The sequence below is a fragment of the Salmo salar genome, chromosome 15 (assembly GCF_965601325.2).
Source record: "Salmo salar chromosome 15, fSalSal1, whole genome shotgun sequence".
Classification (NCBI taxonomy): domain Eukaryota; kingdom Metazoa; phylum Chordata; class Actinopteri; order Salmoniformes; family Salmonidae; genus Salmo; species Salmo salar.
Window position 1 is genome coordinate 48,959,897 of NC_138305.1, and position 23,852 is coordinate 48,983,748.

The 23,852-nt window shown below is 41.5% G+C and overlaps 1 protein-coding gene across 1 annotated transcript in view; it reads left to right on the forward strand.

Annotated features, from left to right (window-relative positions):
* syne2a (spectrin repeat containing, nuclear envelope 2a) overlaps positions 1 to 23,852 on the forward strand; it is a 216,192-nt gene that overhangs the window by 1,539 nt on the left and 190,801 nt on the right. Inside the window, exons 3-15 of the mRNA XM_082961486.1 lie at positions 2,849 to 2,944; positions 10,261 to 10,338; positions 10,779 to 10,871; positions 12,331 to 12,542; positions 12,706 to 12,905; positions 13,300 to 13,406; positions 15,831 to 15,944; positions 16,388 to 16,525; positions 18,359 to 18,523; positions 19,138 to 19,250; positions 21,477 to 21,645; positions 22,094 to 22,190; positions 22,731 to 22,930. Of these exons, the coding sequence (XP_082817612.1) occupies positions 2,849 to 2,944; positions 10,261 to 10,338; positions 10,779 to 10,871; positions 12,331 to 12,542; positions 12,706 to 12,905; positions 13,300 to 13,406; positions 15,831 to 15,944; positions 16,388 to 16,525; positions 18,359 to 18,523; positions 19,138 to 19,250; positions 21,477 to 21,645; positions 22,094 to 22,190; positions 22,731 to 22,930 (1,782 nt within the window). The remainder of the gene's footprint in view (positions 1 to 2,848; positions 2,945 to 10,260; positions 10,339 to 10,778; positions 10,872 to 12,330; positions 12,543 to 12,705; positions 12,906 to 13,299; positions 13,407 to 15,830; positions 15,945 to 16,387; positions 16,526 to 18,358; positions 18,524 to 19,137; positions 19,251 to 21,476; positions 21,646 to 22,093; positions 22,191 to 22,730; positions 22,931 to 23,852) is intronic.

The following is a 23,852-nucleotide window of genomic DNA, read 5'->3' on the forward strand; positions in this document are numbered from 1 at the left end:
TGAGGTCAGGGCTTTGTGATGGCCACTCCGATACCTTGACTTTGTTGTCCTTAAGTCTTTTTGCCACAACTTTGGAAGTATGCTTGGAGTCATTGTCTATTTGGAAGACCCATTTGTGACCAAGCTTTAACTTCCTGACTGATGTCTTGAGATGTTTCTTCAATATATCCACATAATTTTCCTCCCTCATGATGCCATCTATTTTGTGAAGTGCACCAGTCCCTCCTGCAGCAAAGCAACCCCCACAACATGATGCTGCCACCCCCATGCTTCATGGTTGGGATGGTGTTCTTCAGCTTGCAAGCATCCCCCTTTTTCCTCCAAACATAACGATGGTCATTATGGCCGAACAATTCTATTTTTGTTTCATCAGACCAGAGGACATACTCCAAAAAGTACGATCTTTGTCCCCATGTGCAGTTGCAAATCGTAGTCTGGCTTTTTTTATGGCAGTTTTGGATCAGTGGCTTCTTCCATGCTGAGCGGCCTTTCAGGTTATGTCGATATAGGACTTGTTTTACTGTGGATATAGATACTTTTGTACCTGTTTCCTCCAGCATCTTCACAAGGTCCTTTGCTGTTGTTCTGGGATTGATTTGCACTTTTGCACCAAATCACGTTCATCTCTAGGAGACATAACGCGTCTCCTTCCTGAGCGGTGTGACAGCTGCGTGGTCCCATGGTGTTTATACTTGCGTACTATTGTTTGTACAGATGAACGTGGTACCTTCAGGCGTTTGGAAATTGCTCCCAAGGATGAACCAGACTTGTGGAGGTTTAACATTTTTTTTCTCTGAGGTATTGGCTGATTTCTTTTGATTTTGCCGTGATGTCAAGCAAAGAGGCACTGAGTTTGAAGGTAGGCCTTGAAATACATCCACAGGTACACCTCCAGTTGACTCAAATGATGTCAATTAACCTATCAGAAGCTTCTAAAGCCATGACATAATTTTCTGGAATTTTCCAAGATGTTTAAAGGCACAGTCAACTTAGTGTTTGTAAACTTCTGACCCACTGGAATTGTGATACAGTGAATTATAAATGAAATAATCTGTCTGTAAACAATTGTTGGTAAAATTACTTGTGTCATGCACAAAGTAGATGTCCTAATCGACTTGTCAAAACAATAGTTTGTTTACAAGAATTTTGTGGAGTGGTTGAAAAACGAGTTTTAATCAACCTAAGTGTATGTAAACTTCCGACTTCAACTGTATGTTGTTTCCTGGACAGATATAACTTGTATAGGTTTAAGTTATGAACATAAAAACAAAGAAGAGAGAAGAGAGAAAGATATCTGGAGATAAATCGTCACAGCTTTCCCTTCCATTTGACTTTCCAAGAGACACTTTTCAACTGAAACATGCTATTTTAAGAGGGATAACCTCACCACTCTCATTTGCAATGCTATTTTAAGATGGATAACCTCACCACTCTCATCTGCAATGCCCTGTCCAAACTTAACCGGTAGCACCACTCGTAAAACATCCCTCGTATAGTCTCTACATGATGCTGTTATGAGCGTCATATACTAGAACTTTATTACCATTCTATGAGGCCAGCATGCAAGATGCACACGAGTCAGCCACGGTTTGGCACAAAGCCAACTTAATAAGCTTCTGTAGATAATTGTTACTGTCATGAGACTACAAAGACACTTCTTGTCAGATCGGTTGCTGAAATCAGCTGTCATTACTGTCGAAGGCTTCCATCACTCCGATGTTTTCAGGTTAAAAACATGAGGAGTGTGGCCTGTGTGGTCCGGCGCTTAGTATCCCAGACTCCGGCAAACATGTATACCAGAGAAGGGTTTGAATCCGACCCACTGCCCCTTTGACTCACAATATCTCCCATCTTTCCTGTTTCCTCTTTACTGTCCTGTCCTATCTTAATAAATATATAAAAACCCTCCCCCACAGAAATATATAAAGTATATATATATATATATATATATATATATATATATATATATATATATATATAAAGTATATATATATATATATATATATATATATATATATATATATATATATATATATATATTATTTTTATTTTTTTTAAATGAGTCGCGCCTCTGGGGAGAACTTGTTAAATCTCTCACTGCATGGAGCTCTGTGACTTGCCTTCACTGTTGTGACGGGCTCATTAGGACATTAGGACATTAGCACTACTAGACAAATGCCGACTCATTGCACAGTGAAGTGAAGGGGGGGTTGTACGACAGGGGGCTAAAGTATTAATAGAGCCTGGGCAGTGGAGCAGGCTAGCAGGTTGTAAGGTGAGCTGACCCCGCTTCCCACCGCCACTCCCACATCCACGTGCTCAGCACCAGATTCCAACTACTTCAGTCTCTCATCATAAAAGTGATAACCTGTGATCTATTATATCTTATTACTTCTGTAACAAGACCTATATACACAAGCCACCTTCACTGATTTAAACTTTTCTGTAGCTTGTATAGAATTATAAACTGGGTGGTTCTAGCCCTGAATGCTGGTTCTAGCCCTGAATGCTGATTGGCTGACCATATACCACTGGTATGACAAAATATTTTGTTTTACTGCTCTAAATACGTTGGTAACCAGTTTATAATACAACCCCCCCTTCACTTCACTGTGCAATAAATATAATTTGCTCCAATATGATATCATGTAGGTTCGTTGATGTGTTTATAAAAAGTTTGAATAGCATGAAGCGGTAGTGTGTTTTCAGCATCTCTTGTAATATTTCGGATCAGCCAATCTGAGCCTAGCTAACAATAATCATGAAGTTGTCTATCCACCTAAGTCATCATATGAATTACAATACCTCATGGATTATAACAGAGATGTTGTTCTTTGTGTTGTCCCAGAGGAGCCCTCCCACAACAGTGCTGGACCTGTTCTCTGACCTTAGAGATGGGGCTCGCCTCCTTGACCTGCTCGAGGTGATGAGCGGCCAGCGCATGGTGAGTGACCCCCCATGAAAGGGTTAAGTTTAGGGTTAGGATAGGGGTCAGGCTTAGGGTTAAGGTTGGGGTTAGAGGTATGGATATAATGATTCACCGATACCCATCGGTGCCCGGTTCAAATGTTTAAGATACGAGTGCATCTCACTGCGGGACCCCAAACCGATCCAAATGTAGCATGCATCGATCAGAAAATAGATTCAAACATTACAAATTGCCGGTTCACTAACATTCTTTGCAAAAATTACTTTCTTTCTACCCTCCGAAAATACCTCTCTTCTTTTGTGACAACTGTGTCCTCTACTTCGGTGTCGAACTAAGTGTGTAATTATGTTGACAGTCATTGATTTACATGTTATTTTGCAGGTCAAACAACCCTAGGCAATATCATTAGCCTAGTAAAATTGCTTGCGCTGACCAATGAGAGGTAGGCCTATTCCTGATCTGGCACATCTGCACGTCACCTTCAGCATTCAAATGTTTGTAAAATGGCTTGTGCAATATGAGGCTTTATTAGTTGAGTGACAACCAATGTAATTTGCTAGGTAATTCTTTCTTCACATTTTCAAACAGTACATTTATATTTTCCAACGGGGCTATACATTTGGGTGAGGTTATTTTCACGCATGAGTAGCCTTGTTTCACTGCCCCCCCCCCCAAAATTAAACCATCTAGTGTTCAGCGAAATAACAACACAATGTCAAATTGTGAGAAATCTCCACATGTTATTACGAAAAGAAACTGGAAGCGGTTTGATATTCAAGGTTTTTTACATGATGTATCTAGCATTGAATGGAATAGAATGGAATTAATTCCTGATGTTGAACTAGCCTTTTCTTACTTCCACAATGCATTCCAGGATGTATACAATAGGCATGCCCCTTTTAAAAAATTCAGGATTAAGGGCAGAGAGAACCCTTGGTTTACTAAGGAACTTACGAAAATCATAAGGGAACGAAATGCTATGTGGGCTAAAGCAAGAGGGACTGGTTTGGCAGTTGATTGGATGGCTTTTAAATGTCTTCGAAATATGGGTGTGGCTATGATCCGTAAATTGAAAGCAGACCACTACCTGAAATCTACTTCACAAAATTTAAATAATCCATCCAAATTTTGGCAAGTAGTGAAAGGTTTGGAGTGCAGAAAAGATACACAGCTTCCTAAACAATTGTTGGTTGACAAACATATTGTAACTGAGAGAACTTCCATTCTGAAAGCCTTGAACCAGCATTTTTTACATGCAGGCAGTTTATTTGAAAAGGTCAAAGGTATAATTGAGCCCCCTATAAATTTATCTGACACCCCTGTGTACTCCTTCACCAGGTTCTCCTTTTCATCCTTCTCTGTTTCAGAAGTGTGTAAAGCCCTGAAAGAAATTGATTTAAAAAAATCCCCTGGCCCTGATGAACTAGACCCCCGCCTCCTACACCTAGCCGCAGACATCATTGCTCCCCCGTTAACATGTATTTTTAATCTTACGCTTGATGTTAAGGAAATCCCCAAGTTATGGAAATCTGCTTTTGTACTGCCTCTCCTGAAAGGTGGAGATCCCTCGCTACTTGACAACTATCGACCCATATCAAAATTGTCTGTACTATCAAAGGTACTGGAGTCCTTAGTTAGTAGGCAGCTAAAGACCTACTTCCAAGAAAACAATATCTTAAATGGAATGCAATCAGGTTTTAGGTCTGGTCACAGCACTGTTTTAGCAATATTGAAGGTTTTAAATAACATCCACTGTGCTCTTGATAAGAAGTTACATTGTGTGTCTGTTTTTATTGATTTGTCGAAGGCTTTTGACACCGTGGACCATGCTGTGTTAGTGCAAAGGTTAAAATGTTGTGGAATTACTGGTCATGCTCTAGATTGGTTTATAAATTACCTATCAAATTGTACACAATGTGTAATGGCGGATGGTTGTAAATCTGAGTCCATAGTGGTGTGCTCAGGTGTTCCGCAAGGTTCTATTTTGGGCCCACTGTTGTTCATTTTGTATATCAACAACATTGGGGATCTTATTGAAACAGCGGATGTTCATTTTTATGCAGATGATATTGTTCTTTATTCAAGTGGTAGTAGTTTATCTTTAGCTTTTGAAAATGCCCAAAGAGCATTTAACATCATACAACAGAATCTGTATGATTTAAAGCTGATTCTAAATTCGGGTTAAACAAAATGCATGGTATTTTTAAATGCCAGGCATGTTACAAATCATGTCATTGCTACATTGGCTGGACATACTATAGAGCAAGTTAAAGTGTACAAATATTTGGGTGTGTGGGTTGATGATAAGCTGAGCTTCACTGTGCATGTAGAGAACTTGATAAGGAAGCTCAAGCTGAAAATAAGATTTTATTACCGGCATAAGACTTGTTTTTCTTTTGAGGCCAGGAAGGAGCTGGTACGATGTACATTACTGTCGGTTTTAGATTTTAGTGATGTTATATATATATATATGCAGGCCCCAGTCACTACCCTGAGAGCACTTGATTCAGTGTATCATGCAGCCCTCAGGTTCATTACAAATCAGAAACGTCTAACACATTATTGTGATCTCTACAGCGCTGTTGGCTGGTCGTCATTGACCTTGCGTAGGCTTAAACACTGGTATACACTGATTTATAAGGCCATATTGGGTAAAATGCCATTTTATCTCTGTTCTTTTTTAGTCAGGTCAGTAAATACATATAAATTACGGTCCCGTTCTGATTTGCTTCTAACAGTACCAAAAATTAGAACAGGTCATGGTAGAAATACAGTGAGGGGAAAAAGTATTTGATCCCCTGCTGATCTTGTACGTTTGCCCAATGACAAAGAAATGATCAGTCTATAATTTTAATGGTAGGTTTATTTGAACAGTGAGAGACAGAATAACAACAAAAAAATCCAGAAAAACGCATGTCAGAAATGTTATAAATTGATTTGCATTTTAATGAGGGAAATAAGTATTTGACCCCCTCTCAATCAGAAATATTTCTGGCTCCCAGGTGACTTTCATATAGGTAACGAGCTGAGATTAGGAGCACACTCTTAAAGGGAGTGCTCCTATTCTCAGCTTGTTACCTGTATAAAAGACACCTGTCCACAGAAGCAATCAATCAATCAGATTCCAAACTCTCCACCATGGCCAAGACCAAAGAGCTCTCCAAGGATGTCAGGGACAAGATTGTAGACCTTCACAAGGCTGGAATGGGCTTGGAAAGACCATCACCAAGCAGCTTGGTGAGAAGGTGACAACAGTTGGTGCGATTATTCGCAAATGGAAGAAACACAAAAGAACTGTCAATCTCCCTCGGCCTGGGGCTCCATGCAAGATCTCACCTCGTGGAGTTGCAATGATCATGAGAACAGTGAGGAATCAGCCCAGAACTACACGGGAGGATCTTGTCAATGATCTCAAGGCAGCTGGGACAATAGTCACCAAGAAAACAATTGGTAACACACTACGCCGTGAAGGACTGAAATCCTGCAGTGCCCGCAAGGTCCCCCCTGCTCAAGAAAGCACATATACATGCCCGTCTGAAGTTTGCCAATGAACATCTGAATGATTCAGAGGACAACTGGGTGAAAGTGTTGTGGTCAGATGAGACCAAAATGGAGCTCTTTGGCATCAACTCAACTCGCCGTGTTTGGAGGAGGAGGAGGAATGCTGCCTATGACCCCAAGAACACCATCCCCACCGTCAAACATGGAGGTGGAAACATTATGCTTTGGGGGTGTTTTTCTGCTAAGGGGACAGGACAACTTCACCGCATCAAAGAGACGATGGACGGGGCCATGTTCCGTCAAATCTTGGGTGAGAACCTCCTTCCCTCAGCCAGGGCATTGAAAATGGGTCGTGGGTGGGTATTCCAGCATGACAATGACCCAAAACACACCAAGGCAACAAAGGAGTGGCTCAAGAAGAATCACATTAAGGTCCTGGAGTGGCCTAGCCAGTCTCCAGACCTTAATCCCATAGAAAATCTGTGGCGGGAGCTGAAGGTTCGAGTTACCAAATGTCAGCCTCGAAACCTTAATGACTTGGAGAAGATTTGCAAAGAGGAGTGGGACAAAATCCCTCCTGAGATGTGTGCAAACCTGGTGGCCAACTACAAGAAACGTCTGACCTCTGTGATTGCCAACAAGGGTTTTGCCACCAAGTACTAAGTCATGTTTTGCAGAGGGGTCAAATACTTTTTTCCCTCATTAAAATGCAAATCAATTTATAACATTTTTGACATGCATTTTTCTGGATTTTTTTGTGGTTATTCTGTCTCTCACTGTTCAAATAAACCTACCATTAAAATTATAGACTGATAATTTCTTTGTCAGTGGGCAAACGTACAAAATCAGCAGGGGATCAAATACTTTTTTCCCTCCCTTGTTTAATGTTGTGTTAGTGTATGTAAGTTGTTTTGTCTGAAACGTTGTTCCCCCTGCTGCTATTGGACCAGGTCTCTCTTGGAAAAGAGATATTATCTCAATGAGAAAAAACCTGTATAAATAAAAGTAAAATAAAAAATAGAAAATACAGGTTGCCTAGTCAAATAATTAACATCCAATCACATTAACCGTTTCTCTCTCGCGGGAAACCTTCACTCTTGCGCAGACGTTTAGGAACGAAACATGACAATTTGAAAAATAAGCCACAGGAGTTTTTGAGCGAGAATAAAGACGACGTATAAAACCATCAGATACCATTAATAAGAAGGGTCTAGAAGCGTCTTATATGGTAAGCTACTGAGTGGCTAGGACAGGCAAACCCCATACTATTGTGGAGGACTTAAATCTTCCTGCTGCCGTGGATATGACTGGGACAATAATGGGAGAAATGTCACGTCCTGACCATAGAAAGATGTTATTTTCTATGGTAGAGTAGGTCAGGGCATGACAGGTTTTTTTCCTATGTTTTCTATTTCTATGTTGTCAGGGTCTAGTTTTGTATTTCTATGTTGGGGTTTTGTTTGGGATTATCTCCAATTAGAGGCAGCTGGTCCTCGTTGTCTCTAATTGGAGATCATACTTAAGTAGGGTTTTTTTCCACCTGGGTTTGTGGGATATTATCTTTGAGTCAGTGTATGTTTCAACTCTGTGTCACGGTTTGTTGTTTTTGTCATTCAGTTTATTTATATGTATTGCATAGTTTCACAGTGTAAATAAAATGTGGAACACGACACACACGCTGCACTTTGGTCCGCTTCTCCTTACGACAGCCGTGACAAGAAAAGGGCCAAAAAAATATACAGACAATGCCTTCATCAAACAACGCTGTTTCACGATGCATCAGTGACATGGCAGGAGATGTTTTGAAACAATTACTGCTTCGCATACAAGCTAGTGATTTATATGCATTACAGCTGATGAGTCAACAGACGTGGCGGGCCTGGCACAGCTCCTGGTATATGTCCGTTACATTTATGGGGGGTCAATTAAGGAAGACATCCTCTTCTGGAAACCAGGACAACATGAGAGGATATTTTTAAAGTACTGGACAACTTTGTGACATCAAATGGACTTTGGTGGTCAAGATGTGTTGGTATCTGTACTGATGGCCCAAAAGCCATGACAGGGAGACATAGTGGAGTGGTAGGCGCGTGCAAGCAGTTGCTCCCGACGCCACTTGGGTACACTGCAGCATCCACGGAGAGGCTCTTGCTGCCAAGGGAATGCCTGACAGGTTGAAAGACGTTTTGGACACTGCAGTGAAAATAGTTAACGTTGTTAAAGCAAGGCTCCTGAACTCTCGTGCATTTTCTGCATTATGCAATGATATGGGCAGCGACCATGTAACGCTTTTACAACATACAGAAGTGTGCTGGTTATGCAACAAGCGGTTCTGTGAAAATGTAATTTAATCAGAAGCCACTGCCAGATTTCTGGATAGTGCTGCGCTCAGAGTTTCCTGCCTTGGCAAATCGCGCTGTTAAGACACAGATGCCCATTGCAACCAGTGGATTCTCGGGCCCTCACTAGCATGAAAAGTAAATACAGGCACAGACTGTGTGTGGAAAATTATTTAAGGCTGAGACTCTCTACAATACAACCCAACATGTGCATCCTTTCAAGCACACCCTTCTCATTAACCTGTGGTGAGTTTTTCACACTTTTTGATAAACAAATAAGGTTTTATATGTAAGATGGCTAAATAAAGATTATTATATTATGATTTGTGCCCTGGTCCTATAATAGCTCTTTGTCACTTCCCACAAGCCAGGTTGTGACAAAATCTCACACTCATTTGAAGGGGTACGGGGACTATAAAAAGTTTGGGAACCACTGCTCTAATCAAACCGAATCGCATCAAATAATTTCAAACTGAAATGTATCATTCCTGTATCATGCCGGAGCCCATGTAACTAGATACATATCGAATCACCTTGAAAGGGAAAGAAGCACATTCCTAGTTAGTGGATAGTTAGTTGAAATGACAGTTGATCATCTATTGAACATCTTCAAACCATTGACAGTATTTGGACTATCCAAATACAGTGATAGCAGATTTTGTATTATTTTATTTACACATTTTATAATTGTAACCTTTAAGTACCTTGAGATAAGGGATCCCTTTTTTCGAGGGAGACCTGGCAGCTTACAGTACAATTCATGAAGTCACTGTACATGATAAAATAGACAAGAAGGTACCCCTTACACCACAAGGGATATTCAGTAACAGTCCTGGAAGGCTGTAGCACTACTGACTTTCACTGTCCCTGTATGGCTCAGTTGGTAGAGCATAGCAATTGCAACACCATGATTGTGGTTTTGATTCCCGCTGGGGCCACCCATAGGGAAATGTATTCACTCATGACTAAGTTGCTTTGGATGAAAGTGTCTGCTAAATTGAATATATTATTGTCTGAGTTCCAGGCTGGCTACATTGCAGTCGCCTGCCAGATCTCACCCTTACTAAAAAGGTTGCAGTTTTAAAAGTGCACTAACTGCAGTCGACTGTGGTATTTTGGATGCAGTACTTGCAGTTGAACTGCAGTTATACTGCACTCTAATAACAGCAGTTACACTGCAAAATTACAGCAGTAAAAAAGACAATGTCATTTTGGACTCAGTATCTGAAACATACTGCAGTTATACTTCACTCACCCTGCCGGGATAGGTGATATCAGCTAACCACATCATATAATATAACAATCGGTGCCCGACTGTGTAGTCGATGACATGGTATGCAATCATTTGTTGATCCACGTTGCACGACTGCAATGTAGTTGGCGTGGAACTCAACCGATCTTTCCCTCTAATTCGGGACTGATTCACTCAGGGTCGGGGCTACAGGTTGTTTTGGGATTCAGGGAACATGTTGATTTTTTTTTCTACCACAGAAACGGGAGAGGGGCCACGGGTTTTTCCAGCACAGGGGTAACATTCAGACGGCCTTGAACTTCCTCAAGAAGAAATCGGTAAGAGCGGATGTGTGAGTGTGGGAAGAATCTGGTTAGGCAGAGAAATTATGCCAAATGAATGATACATTTTATAAATACAATAATACATTTGATATGTTCTAAGTGTTTTGATCGGAGAAAGCATATAGCAATCGCAACAAGAAACAATCATTCGTATTTAAGCTAAACAATGTAAGTGCCTTTTGTGAATTAACACTTGCACTTGACCCTTTTCCCTCTTACTAGCTCTGACTTTGCAGATAACTACTTTATTGAAGAAAAATGTACTTACTATGACTGTGATATGTGGTATTCCCACCTAGCTGTTTTAAGATGAATGCACTAGCTGTAAGTCACTCTGAATAAGAGCATCTGCTAAATGACTCAAATGTACATGTAAAATGGTGTGTCAGGGGTTGGCTTGTTCTAACAACATGCCTCTGTTAACCCAAACCCAGGTTAAACTGGTGAACATCAACATCCCGGACATCATCGACGGACGCCCCTCCATCATCCTGGGCCTCATATGGACCATCATCCTCCACTGTCACGTGGGTGTCTGCACAGTTTAGCCATGACGCACTCTTTTCACACTATTAGGCTGAAGCCAAACAGATGTAGAAAACACATGCATTCATCATTTTCAGTTTCTGTCCGCCAAAAATTCATGTCAACTTTTTTTGGACTAGTTGCATACACACAAAAGCAGACAGACAATAATATCTGTTGTCCATTATCCGTCAACGGATGACCCCCCTTGAAAAACGATTTGCTCAATTTGTAATTTATTGGACAAGAAAATCTCTGTGTGGCCGTACCCTCATGCCGAACCAAACTGTTCTGTGCTGGCTTGGATATTTTCTTTTCACATGGTCCTTTCCAGCACTTTTCCAGCAACTATGGTGGATGCGTAACCAGGCCAGCGCACTACAGGTCAGCTTGATTTGGCTCAGCTCAGTATTGTGAAAAGACTCTTGTTGACGAATTCTCACATTCAAAGATAACCAATATTATGTTGTTGTTTTTTACGGTGCAAGTGAGCAATGTTTTGCACTGTGCATTCAATAGTTAGTTTAAATGTGGATGCAATGATATTATCAATCTTATTGCTCGACATAATATGACAGTGGACTACTGTACATTGGCATGGCTATTCCTGCTATATTGTCTAGCATTTCAATATACTGGTATTGCTGCTTGATAGACATCGTTTATAGATGACTTAAGAAATGTCCGGAGACCAGGGATTGTACTGTGTGGTGGTCAGCACAAAAGCTTAATTCATATTAAAAAAGTGAACATTTAGTTTGGCATGAAATGAAACATCCTGTAACAATGTGAGTTCCCGCAAAACCCTTCTTTTCTGACCATGTTGGTTTTGATAGCAGGGATATAATGGTTAGATAATACAGTATTACATTACAGAACACATCCTTTGTCATTGATGTATTCTGTCTCTTTAACCACACCTATGGCTTCAATGGCCTCAAAGTACAAGAGACTCTCCATTCATGTAGTGTAGATGAGCCCTGGGAAATAGACTTTGCATTTCATTTCTGCTCAGGAACAATGCTGAATATAACAACTTACAGGAGTGTTCTCAGTCAGTTTGGTTCTATAGAGAAGGACAGAAGATGGAGGATTTTTTGTTTAGAGACTACAGGGAGGTAGTGTGGGGTGGCTATATGTCATTTTGAAATTGAAATTCGACAGTACATTCAAGGGGGTCTGATTAGTAGGGCCAGATGAAAGACCCTGGTTTATAAAATGTGTTTATAAAGCCCTTTTTACATCAGGCACAAGTGTTTTCACATTAACCTGACCTAGATCCCAAAGAGCAAGGAGAAGCAGAAGCACAGTGGCCTGGAAAAAAAACCTAGAAGAAAGAAACACTGTTAGAGAATAGCTATAAAAATACAATGTAAACTACTTTATTTTGAGGAAAAGCACTCTCTTCCGATGCAAATCAGTGTTCCCCAATATTCAGTTGCTATCTGCTTTGTGGCCCAGATTGAGGAGCTGGCCAGCACACTGTCCTTCAGCTCACGGCACTCTTCCTTGGACTCCCTGGCCAGTCTGGACTCTCGCTCCAGTAGCCCTGCCCTGGGAAGCCCAACCCCGGTTAGTCCTGCCCCTCGCGGGCGAGCTTCGCCCCTCCACACCCGCTTCCGCGTCTCGGCCAAGAAGGCCCTGCTGATGTGGGTCCGAGACCAGTGCAAAAGGTGGGTTCCACTTGCATGCATTTGTACAATAGACACAGACATAAACAGACACACACGAACACCACCATGCGTGATTTCTTTATATATTTTTTCTCTTTTTTATTTACCTATTTATTTATTATTGCCTCTCTCTCTCTCTCCAATCCTACTTCCGTCCTGCCAGGGCTGACTGCTCCCTCAGTGTCAAGGACTTTAAGTGCAGCTGGCGCAGTGGGATGGCATTCCTGGGCATCCTGTGTTCTCTGAGACCAGACCTGGTGGACCTAACTCAGGCCCAATCTAGAAGCAACCAGCAGAACTTGGAGGAGGCCTTCCGTCTGGCTGAGCAGGAGCTACACATCCCCCGTCTCCTGGAGCCCCAGGGTGAGGACCAGTCCATATTAAATAAAACAAGAAAACTTGGTATAGTACCGGAGTCTGGTTGCACTGTAACACTACTGACACCGGACGATGCATACCCCCTGGCGATGGGGGTTTGCGTCTCAAATCAACCACCCCTGTCGGTGTCCTTCTCTGTGCCTGGTCTAGATATTTTTTTCCCAATCTCCAAACTTTTCATCTGTCCTGTCAATACAAAAGGAGATCAAAGGTCCTTTAAAAAAAAAAAAAAAAGGAGAGGAGATAGTCGGTCTTCATAAGGTGATACCATGATGTTGACAAAGAAACAAGACAATATACTGTACGTTACATGATATACATTACATAAACATTACTATGTGAGTTTCATTGAATGTGGCTCTGTCTCTTTTAATTTTAGACATTGACGTGAAAGACCCAGATGAAAAGTCCATCATGACCTACGTGGCCCAGTTCCTGCAGTATTCCAATGACCTCCCCACACCACCTGACGATGATGACCTGCAGGTCAGCGGTCACGTTCCCATTTTCCCACTCTGTGCAACCCACTTACTGTAGGCTAGGGGTATGCAAATCCGAGGTTGAAGGTCCGGAGTAGTGCTGTTTTTTCTGTTCTACCTGATAATGAATTGCACCCACCTGGTGTCCCAGGTCGACATCAGTTCTTGATTAGAGGGAAATAATGAAAAACAGCCAGTTGAACTGCCTTCGAGGTCCAGATTTGAATGTGCCTGCTGTAAGCAATATCCTATTATAAGCTTCAGTCATAGTGCATTGTGCTTTTCACCTATGTTATGTTTAGTTGTTAAATTATGTTAGACTACTGAGATGTACCCATTCTCCTGCTTTCCTGTCAATCTCTCTTCCTTTGGTTCATAATTGTCTGTCTGTCTGTCTGTCTGTCTGTTTGTCTGTCCATCTGTCCTTCTTTCCGTCCGTCTGTTCCAATGACTGTATACTATATATAAATGGACAAAGCCATCGATCACGTGACACCATTCATTCCTATGTGAAGACTCAATAGCGCATTGAAGCCAAATGAAGTCGGTTAAGATGGGGTCTCATAGAGACATAGGCCTTTTATCAATTAGATTTGCTCACCTGCTTCCTCTCTTCTCTGTCCTCTCTCGCCTCCTTTTGAAAAAGGTAAAAGTTAATCGAGGAGAGTCGGCAAAGAGAGTGAACGTGGATGAAAATGCGCTTGCTTCAAATGAGATGGTCCTTCTCCACTCCACATCAGGCAAAGGATGTTTACAGGGGTGGATCCCAAAATAATTGTGTAAAGTGCTCAAAACAAATGAAGTTAGTTGTGCAAGACATTTTATAGATTAAACAATAAGTAGCATATTTTTTTTAAACATGTGCATGTTTTTATCCTATGAAAAAACAAAAGCTGATTCAAAGGGGGTGTGGCAGATTTCAAAACTCTTCCGCGGTAGGATAAACATGAGTATCCTCAATGAAAGGTGGCTATTGAGGAGGGGAAGACACTCTTCCATTTGCCTACTAATGAACTGACACACTCCTCGACCACTTAACCACTTATTGGTTTCCGGGTCACGGAGGAGAGAGGACGGAGGAGAGATGACACAGGAACGCACATTTTCAGCATTTGTTGGTTATATTACACCAATATCTATTCCTTTATGGCATTGAAAAATCAATTAAGTTCCTCCACAATGAAATGAATGGTGGCCAACTTGAAAATAGGCTGCAGTGACTGATTTTACACTAAATCTATGATGACTCTACATGGATGGACCTTCATCATAGATTTAGTGTAAAATCAGTCACAGCAGCCTATTTTCAAGTTGGCCACCATTCATTTCAATGTGGAGGAACTGAATTGAAATGTCATAGACTCATCATAGATTTAGTGTAAAATCAGTCACAGCAGACTATTTTCAAATTTCATATATTTATAGTGTAAAAGATTTAGTGTAAAATCAGTCACAGCAGCAAATTTTCACATTTCATAGAGTTATCATTGATTTTGTGTAAAATCAGTCACAGCAGCCTATTTTGAAGTTGGCCACCATTAATTTCAATGTGGAGGAACTGAATAGATTTTTCAAAAGGAGGCGAGAGAGGACAGAGAAGAGATACTCAAGTGACGGTGCTGGCTAGCTCAGTGCTGCCCCCTCTCATTGGGTAACTCAAGTTGAAGGCCGACCGGGGTACTAAATCTGCCATTAGCAACTACATTATCCAACAACTTTTTCTGTAGGCGATTTAAAGTTCAAGGACATACATCTGGTGTATTGGGGGCAATTATTGGTGCCATGATTTGTCGTCATTTTTTATTTTTTATTTACATGAAGATTGACCACAAAGATTTTTTTCGGTCACTACAATGGGGGAATCCTGTTTTCTAAAAACAATGCCTGCAGTACCAGAGTCGGCCTTGAACATCTGTGGCTTCAAATAGAGGGTGCTGTCGTTCTCCCCTGGTCCGTCCCTTCCGTCTGTCCATCCCTTCTGCCCGTCCATCTATCCATCCCTTCTTCCTTCGATCCATCCATCCATCCATCCAGATTCCTGCACTGTAATGTTTCTCTCGTTTCTTCCTCCTCCTTTCCATTTTCCTCCTCTTCTTCTCTCCTCTTGTTGGCGGGGTGGTGCAGCTGTTCACCCAGGCCCAGCCCCCCTGCCTTTCTCCTATCAATCTGCCCTCTCACTTCACCCCTGCCATCGCTGTCTCTCCCCTGCACCAGGTACACTGTGCATACACTAATCTGGCAACAAAAAAAATACTACCTAAACATTGTTATAGCAGGTTTGATTGAATTCCAACATAAGGGGTGAATCCTAACTTCCACATTGCAATGATGTCAATGGGAGACTAAGTAAAAATGAGTGAATCAGTGAAAGAGTGAAGTGTCCGTGAATGAGTGATTGATATTGCCTTCTTTTGTAACGTTATGATCCCAGGCCTCACCCAATCAAAGGGCCCGGGAGGTGACCTGCTGGCTACAACGGGCCTATCAGGAGCTGCTAGAGGTGTGGGCCTCCACGGAGAAAAAAGCCTATGCAGAGCGGTATCAGGTTAGACCTTTTTCACATTATCATGCTGTCCCAAACATTAAGGGATAGTTCACTCAATTAGACTTTTGTTGATTAATCCACTGTTATTGCAGTCCCAATTTTTCAGCAGTCAAGTTTTGAAGATGGAGCACTTTCACTACAAAATGCATCATCCCAGTTAATGCTCTGTTCTGAAAGTGCTCCATCTTGAAAACTTGACTGAAATGTCAGGCCAGCTCAGCTAACTTTTATTAACCTGAGCTGTGCTGAAACTGCTGAAATGGACAACGTGAAAGCCAGCGCAGTACGGTTCAGGTCTGTATGACCATTGTGTGACCAACCAAATGTTGAATCCGAGTCATTCACGTGACTGCATTAGCCAACTGAGCTAAAGCCTATCAGCTAGACTCTGTCATATATTGTACATAATATGTTTTCCTATGTGATGTCTATGTGGGCTCCAGGCATTCCAGGCATTTACGGTCTCCTTCACTGAGCAGCGACGGCCAGTGATGCCCCTGTTGGGAGCCATGCGACGCTGCCCAGAGCCCAGCGAGGAGCAACGTGCCCTAAGAGCAGCCTGGGACTGCCTGGAAGAGAAGGTGAGAGAAATTCAGGAAGTAAACTGACATTTCAAGTCAATAATTAAAAAAGAGCAACTATTTTCAAAGATTTCTCAATAAATTGAAAATGAGAAGCTATTTATTGTAAAATTGCCTCACTACAGTCACCAGTGGGAGTGTGTAGAAGTTGCCCCTGTTATACCATTAGATATTCTATTTATATTTTGTGCCTTCAGAAAGTATTCACACTTACATTTTTCAAAAGTTTGTTGTGTTACAGCCTGAATTTTAAGTTGATTAAATTGAGATTTAGTGTCACAGGCCTACACACAATACCCCATAATATCGAAGTGGAATTATGTTTTTATAAATTTGTTCAAATTAATAAAAAATGAACATTTCATGAGTCAATAAGTATTCAACCCCTTTGTTATGGTAAAAATGTGCTTAACAAGTCACATAATAAGTTGGTTGCATGGACTCATTCTGTGTGCAATAATAGTGTTTAGCATGACTTTTAAATGACTACCTTATCGCTGTACCCCACACATACAATTATCTATAAGGTCCCTCAGTCGAACAGTGAATTTCAAACACAGATTCAACCACAAAGACCAGACAGGTTTTCCAATGCCTCGCAAAAAGAAGGGTACCTATTGGTAGATGGGTAAACATTTAAAAAGCAGACATTGAATATCCCTTTGAGCATGTTGAAGTTCTTAATTACACATTGGATGGTGTATCAATACACCCAGTTACTATAAATATACAGTACAGGCATCCTTCCTAACTCAGTTGCCGGAGAGGAAGGAAACCGCTCACGGATTTCACCATGAGGTCAATTATGACTTTAAAACAGTTACGGTGGCTGTGTTAGGAGAAAACTGAGGATGGATCAACAACATTGTAGTTACTCCACAATACTAACCTAAATGACAGAGTGAAAAGAAGTACGCCTGTACAGAAGAAAAATATTCCAAAACATCCTGTTTGCAATAAGGAACTAAAGTAAAACTGCAAAGAAATGGGAAAAAAAGGATCTTTATGTCCTGAATACATAGCGTTATGTTTGAGGTCAAATCCAACACAACACATCACTGAGTACCACTTCATATTTTCAATCATGGTGGTGGCTCCATCATGTTATGGGTATGCTTGTCATCGGCAAGGACTAAGGACTTTTTTAGGATAAAAGAAACAGAATAGAGCCAAGCATAGGCAAAATCCTAGAGGAAAACCTGGTTCAGTCTGCTTTCCAACAGATACTGGGAGACAAATGTACCTTCCAGCAGGTCAATAACCTAAAACACAAAATATACACTGGACTTGCTTACCGACATTGAATGTACCTGAGTGGCCTAGACGTAAAAATGGCAAGACTTCAAAAAAGCTGTCAAGCAATGAATAACAACCAATTTGACTGAGCAGTAATTGAAGACTAATAATGTGCAAATATTGTAAAATTCAGGTGTGCAAAGCTCTTAGAGACTTACGCAGAAAGACTCACAGCTGTAATCGCTGCCAAAGGTGATTCTAACTCTACTCCGGGTTCTGAATACTTTAGATATTGTAAATTATATATTTCTGTATTTCATTTTCAATACATTTGCTAACATATCTAAAAATATGTTTTCACATTGTCATTATGGGGTATATTGTGTGTAGATGGTTGAGATTATATATTTTTTTTATACATTTTGAATTCAGGCTGTAACACAACAAAATGTGGAATAAGTCAAGAGGTATGAATACTTTCTGAAGGCACTGCATATTTTTTGTACACATGACCACCTGCTCTTCTAATTCCTGTGTGTGTGTGTGTGTGTGTGTGTGTGTGTGTGTGTGTGTGTGTGTGTGTGTGTTCTTCTATAGCTGCGACAGTGTAAGGCTGAGCTGGATACGTATCTTCCTGCTCCAATGGACTTTGTAGGGGCGTGGCTTCACCGTATGGAGGCAGTACTATCTGAAGAGGGAGGAAATGCTCAGGACCACGCCTGTGCTGCCAAAGAAGCAAGAGTCAAACAGGAAAAACTCAAGGTGTCTTTCCTTTTCCTTCTCTCTCATAGAGATCTCATAGAGATAGTCTTTCTACAAAGCTTGTTTCAGCATGGGCAGCGCAATTGGAGGCTTTCACCATTTTAATGTAGCCAACTGGGTGGGACTTCCTATGGGAGTGATCCAGAATTCTATCCAGGTCAGCAGGAGGGATCAGCCAATAAATGATACTCCTGAGCAAACATTCCAGCACAGTAGGTGGCAGTAAATCATCAAATGTAGCTTTGTCTGTTCAGACTATTCACACTCCAGCACAACGGTAGGCAGCTTTTCAGGTAGTTTACAAACTGCCAAGAAAGTATAGAAGTTGAAGAAATAGGAATTGACTGACTAGTTTCAAATGGAGATAGGCTAGTCCTCAATGGCACTCCCCACGCTGTCACAGAAGTGATAATAGATGGGTTCTCTTTGCTCTATCTCTGCATCTCTCTCTTCAACACTGTCTAAAGACTATTGTTCCCGGTAAATGAAACTATACTTGTTTGAAATTGACTACATTGACTACATTGAAGATTAGGGCAGCATCTAAGACGCTTGATACATACAGCCCCTGCATGTACATTTGTATAATTTTACGATCATACATTCTCCCCCAGAATTCAATGGTTGAGTTGAGCAGCCACCTCAACATCCTTCACACATTCTGCAACCAGGCTGAGACCGGTGCTGTACTCGTGCCTGTGGAGAAGTTAGACGAAATCAAGAGACGGTGGGTATAGCAACGGGCACAACTTCCCATGGAACAGAGATCACTTCCTGTCTGAAACAGCCTGATTGGCCCAGATGGAAAAGTTGTATGATAGCCAATAAAAATACTAAGTCAGTTGGTATGATGAAGAAACTATCGCTAGTTTTGGGACCTGTAAAATAGCAGATAGACTTCCCTCAAAACTAGATGCATATTTTTTATAGAATACAACACCTTTTTAGTGAGCTGATAGTAGTTTGTAAACAAACATTCTGAATACAGAGTGCAAAAGCAGGGTTTATTGAAGTTATTTAAAATGAAGGGCAGTGTGGCCTGGGTGGTCTGGAGCAGGGGTTCCCAACCATGGGGGTGGGGGGGGGGACCTTCCTTGATTTGATGGCTTTTTTATAGAAACATGCCAGAGGAAGACACGACTCTGACGCAGTGCCTTCGGAAAGTATTCAGACCCCTTGACTTTTTCCCACATTTTGTTACGTTACAGCTTAATCTAAAATGGATTAAAACAAAAGCAAATCCTCCGCAATCTACACACAATACCCCATAATGACAAAGCGAAACAGGTTTTTACAAGTGTTTTATTTATATAAGTATTCAGACCCTTTCCTATGAGACTCGAAGTTGAGCACAGGTGCATCCTGTTTCCATTGATCGTCCTTCCAGAAGGACGACCATCTCTGCAGCACTCCACCAATCAGACCTTTATGGTAGAGTGGCCAGACGGAAGCCACTCCTCAGTAAAAGGCACATGACAGCCCACTTGGGGTTTGCCAAAAGCCACCTAAAGACTTTCAGACATGAGAAACAAGATTCTCTGGTCTGATGAAACCAAGATTGAACTCTTTGGCATGAATGCCAATTGTCATGTCTGGAGGTAACCTGGCACCATCCCTACAGTGAAGCATGGTGGTGGCAGCATCATGCTGTGGGGATGTTTTTCAGCAGCAGGGACTGGGATCGAGGCAAAGATGAACGAAGCAAAGTACAGAGAGATCCTTGATGAAAACCTGCTCCAGAGCGCTCAGTACCTTAGACTGGGGCGAAAGTTCACCTTCTAACAGGACAATGACCCTAAGCACACAGTCAAGACAACGCAGTAATGTCTTTGAATGGCCCAGCCTGAACCCGATCGAACATCTCTGGAGAAACCTGAAAATAGCTGTGCAGCAATGCTCCCCATCCAACCTGACAGAGCTCGAGAGGATCTGAAGAGAAGAATAGGAGAAACTCCCCAAATACTGGTGTGCCAAGCTTGTAGCGTCATACCTAAGAAGACTCAAGGCTGTAATCGCTGCCAAAGGTGCTTCAACAAAGTACTGAGTAAAGTACTTGTGTAAATGTGATATATATATTTTTTTTTTATCAAACATTTCTAAAAACTTGTTTTTGCTTTGTCATTATGGAGTGTTATGTTTAGATTGATGAGGGGAAAATGATTTAATCTGTACCCTAACAAAATGTGGAAACAGTCAAGGGGTCGGAATACTTTCCGAAGGCACTGTATTTGGTTTGGCTCTATGACATTCAGAAGCTGAGCTACAACCTTCTAAAGTCAAGCAGTCAAAAAACTTTGACTTATACAATGTGTGACTGTTGATATCAATTGATCTATTCACTTTCTGTAAAAGAGAATATGTATAATTAAATTGAGAGTTCATATAAATTATTGTCATTAAATAGCATACCTAAAAGATGTCGAGTCTTGTTTAACTACATAGAATTGCAGGGGGCGGCGGGATATTTTTTACATGAAAAAGGGGACCCTGGGGAAAAAAAGTAGGGAATGCCTGGTCCAGAGGTTAGTTCCACCTCAGCAAACACATGTACTGTAGGTGTAGGTACTGGGTACAAGTCTCTCCCACTGCCTGTTTAACACACACTCTCCTGCTGTCTTTTCTGTCCCCTCTACTGACTGTCCTATTAATGAAAACATCAAATACAAAATGAGTGGGTGGAAAAATTGCCAGTTCACAAAATTATGTGGCATTTCCATTACATTTCCCTAACCTGAAATGTATGTTGTACTAAACTCACAGGTAATGAACTGTATCACTCTGCACCATGTCATTCCTGACCCCTGGGTCGTGGGCACAAAACAGAAACATTTAAAATGTTTTGCAACAAAAATGAGCATTTCCTGTTGGATAAGTCCAGGTTGTCCCTCCCTGTTTCTGTCTTTTCCCTTATGTTTGTTGCCTACTGAACACAATCCTGTCTTTCTTACCACAGTTTCACCAACGCTCGTGTCACGGCTAAGTACCACGGGATCAAACTGGAATACCGGGAGCACTGGCACACCGTCCTGGATCTACTGGCTCGAATTGGTGCCAAGTTACGCTCCTGGAAAGGGCCCTACAGCTCCCAGGATGCAGTGCGTCTGCTCCTACAGGACTGGCATGTGAGTTGGCTGGGCCTCTGTCCACAAATGTGCTCCATACTCTGCCCCTGGCTGTGCATCATGGCACTTCAGTGAGGGGTAGTGGATTCACTGTTTGTGATCGATGTGCATGTATCGATGTGCATGTTCGAGATCAGTGATTCTGATCTACAAGTCCCAAGTTACTACTCATTATGTGATCAAGATTAGCAATTATCTTACATTAGATACTAGTGTGGTCCCACTTGGCGAACACTCTAGATAAACATCCAGTTTCAGTTTAAATTAGACTTGTACATTTTTTTTAAACTTTAATCAAAGTTAACGAGTTAATACATTTGTCAAACTATCCACATTGATACAACGCAATTACTTTGATGAAGTAAGTTGAAACAACAAGGAAACCCATTTTTACTCGTAAGGTTTTTTTACTCAATGGTTTTGTATGAATCATATTATTTTATCTCAGGACACAGTGGATCGCCAATGCCTAGTTTCTCATCTGATGGATGCCCTCCAAAAATTGAAACAGACAGCCAGCACTTACACAAGCAAGGCAGCTCTGGGTAAGGCGTGTGTGGGTGTGTGTGTGCACGTGTGTGTGCGTGCAAATGTGTGCGCGAAAGAAAATACTATGTTATTTGTGTACTCACTGTATATGTGTGTGAGAATAAACGTGTCTGTACGAGAGAAAAAGCCTTATGAGTTTTCAGTGTGTATGATGGAATTCATCCTGAATTCATTGCTACATTGCGTAACGGTTTGTACTGAACAACACGCTTCCCCTAAACAGTGCTCACCATTCTTCAACAGTCATCAAAGTGTGTTTTCTCCTGTATGGTGTGTGTAGCGTGCTGTGACCTGATCAATATGGGTGTTACCAATCAAAATCGCAAAACTCATCCAGCACACTGTACACAATCTCCCTTTGGACCACCATAATCACAACATTCTTCAAATGGTTGAACAGAGCAGCATTGTTGCTATTGAATTAAACGATGCACATTGTTGTGTCCTGCTGAGCGAGGCCTACAGTAGGATTCTAGCCTCCAATGACACAACCCCGATAAACCTTGACCCTAAACCTTTTGCATTCCACTCCCTAGGTGAGGATGCCCAGCTTGTCAGTAGGCAGGTGAAGGAGGCAGAGAGTGACACGGCCACGAGCACAGAGGAAGTGGCGGCAGTGAAAGGCACCATGGGACGTGTGTTGAGTACCTGGGAGGCCTACAGCAAGAATCTTCCTCCCCTACAGACGTGGCTGGCTCAGGAGTCACAGTCACCTATACAGTCCTCTGGGACAGAGGTACAGGTTCGACTCTAGTTGGCTCCCATACCATACATCAGGGGAAGGAAATTCAGGTCCCTGAAGAGCTGCAGGGTGTGTGCAAGCTTTTGTTTTAGCCCAGCTCTAACACACCAGAGTCATGTTCAGTTGGGATCACCAGGAAAACAAATGTTTCTTATTGGGCAAGTTGTAGGGGAGACCAGGAACCAAAGGAACAGTTTTAGGCTTTTGCTTAGTATAAAAATAATATTTGAGGTAGATTCATAATATTTTATACAAACATACATATCTTAGCTACCATTACACACTGTAACGAAGTTTCTAGGACATTCCAGCTGTTTACAATTCAATCGAAAGTGGTGGAGGTGAAATGTCGCTCTTGTATTTTTCACAGGGTTAATTGTTACAGGCTGTGGGGTTATTGTTACACTGTCTTCAATGGTAAAAATTAGGGGTAATTAAAAAAAAATCTGATTTGAAACTGATGCTTGGATGAAAATACACTGAATTGACAAACTTGTTTTATTTAATATTTTAGGCATGCCATATTGACCAAAAACGCAGTAGGCAAAATTAATACATTTTATATAAGCTACTTTTAAAATAAATAAATATGATTTTGACATCTTTACATTTTTCTATGGTATTATCTTAGTTGTTGTCACGTCGGTATAAAGGGATCGGGAGACAGGCGCAGGAATGCGTAAAAGGGTTTTTTATTTCCCAAAATCCAGCGTGCCGTGTAAAGACACATGGATGAAGACCAAACAAACACTTATACAAAACACAGGGTTGAAACCCAAACAAAAGAGTGAGGAGTACCTCGAATAAATAACACAAGCACACAATGATACCACACGGGACGAGACCCGTAATCATCTGCGCAATACACCCAGCACGAAAGCCAAAACAACACAGCACAGGTACTCACACGACCAAC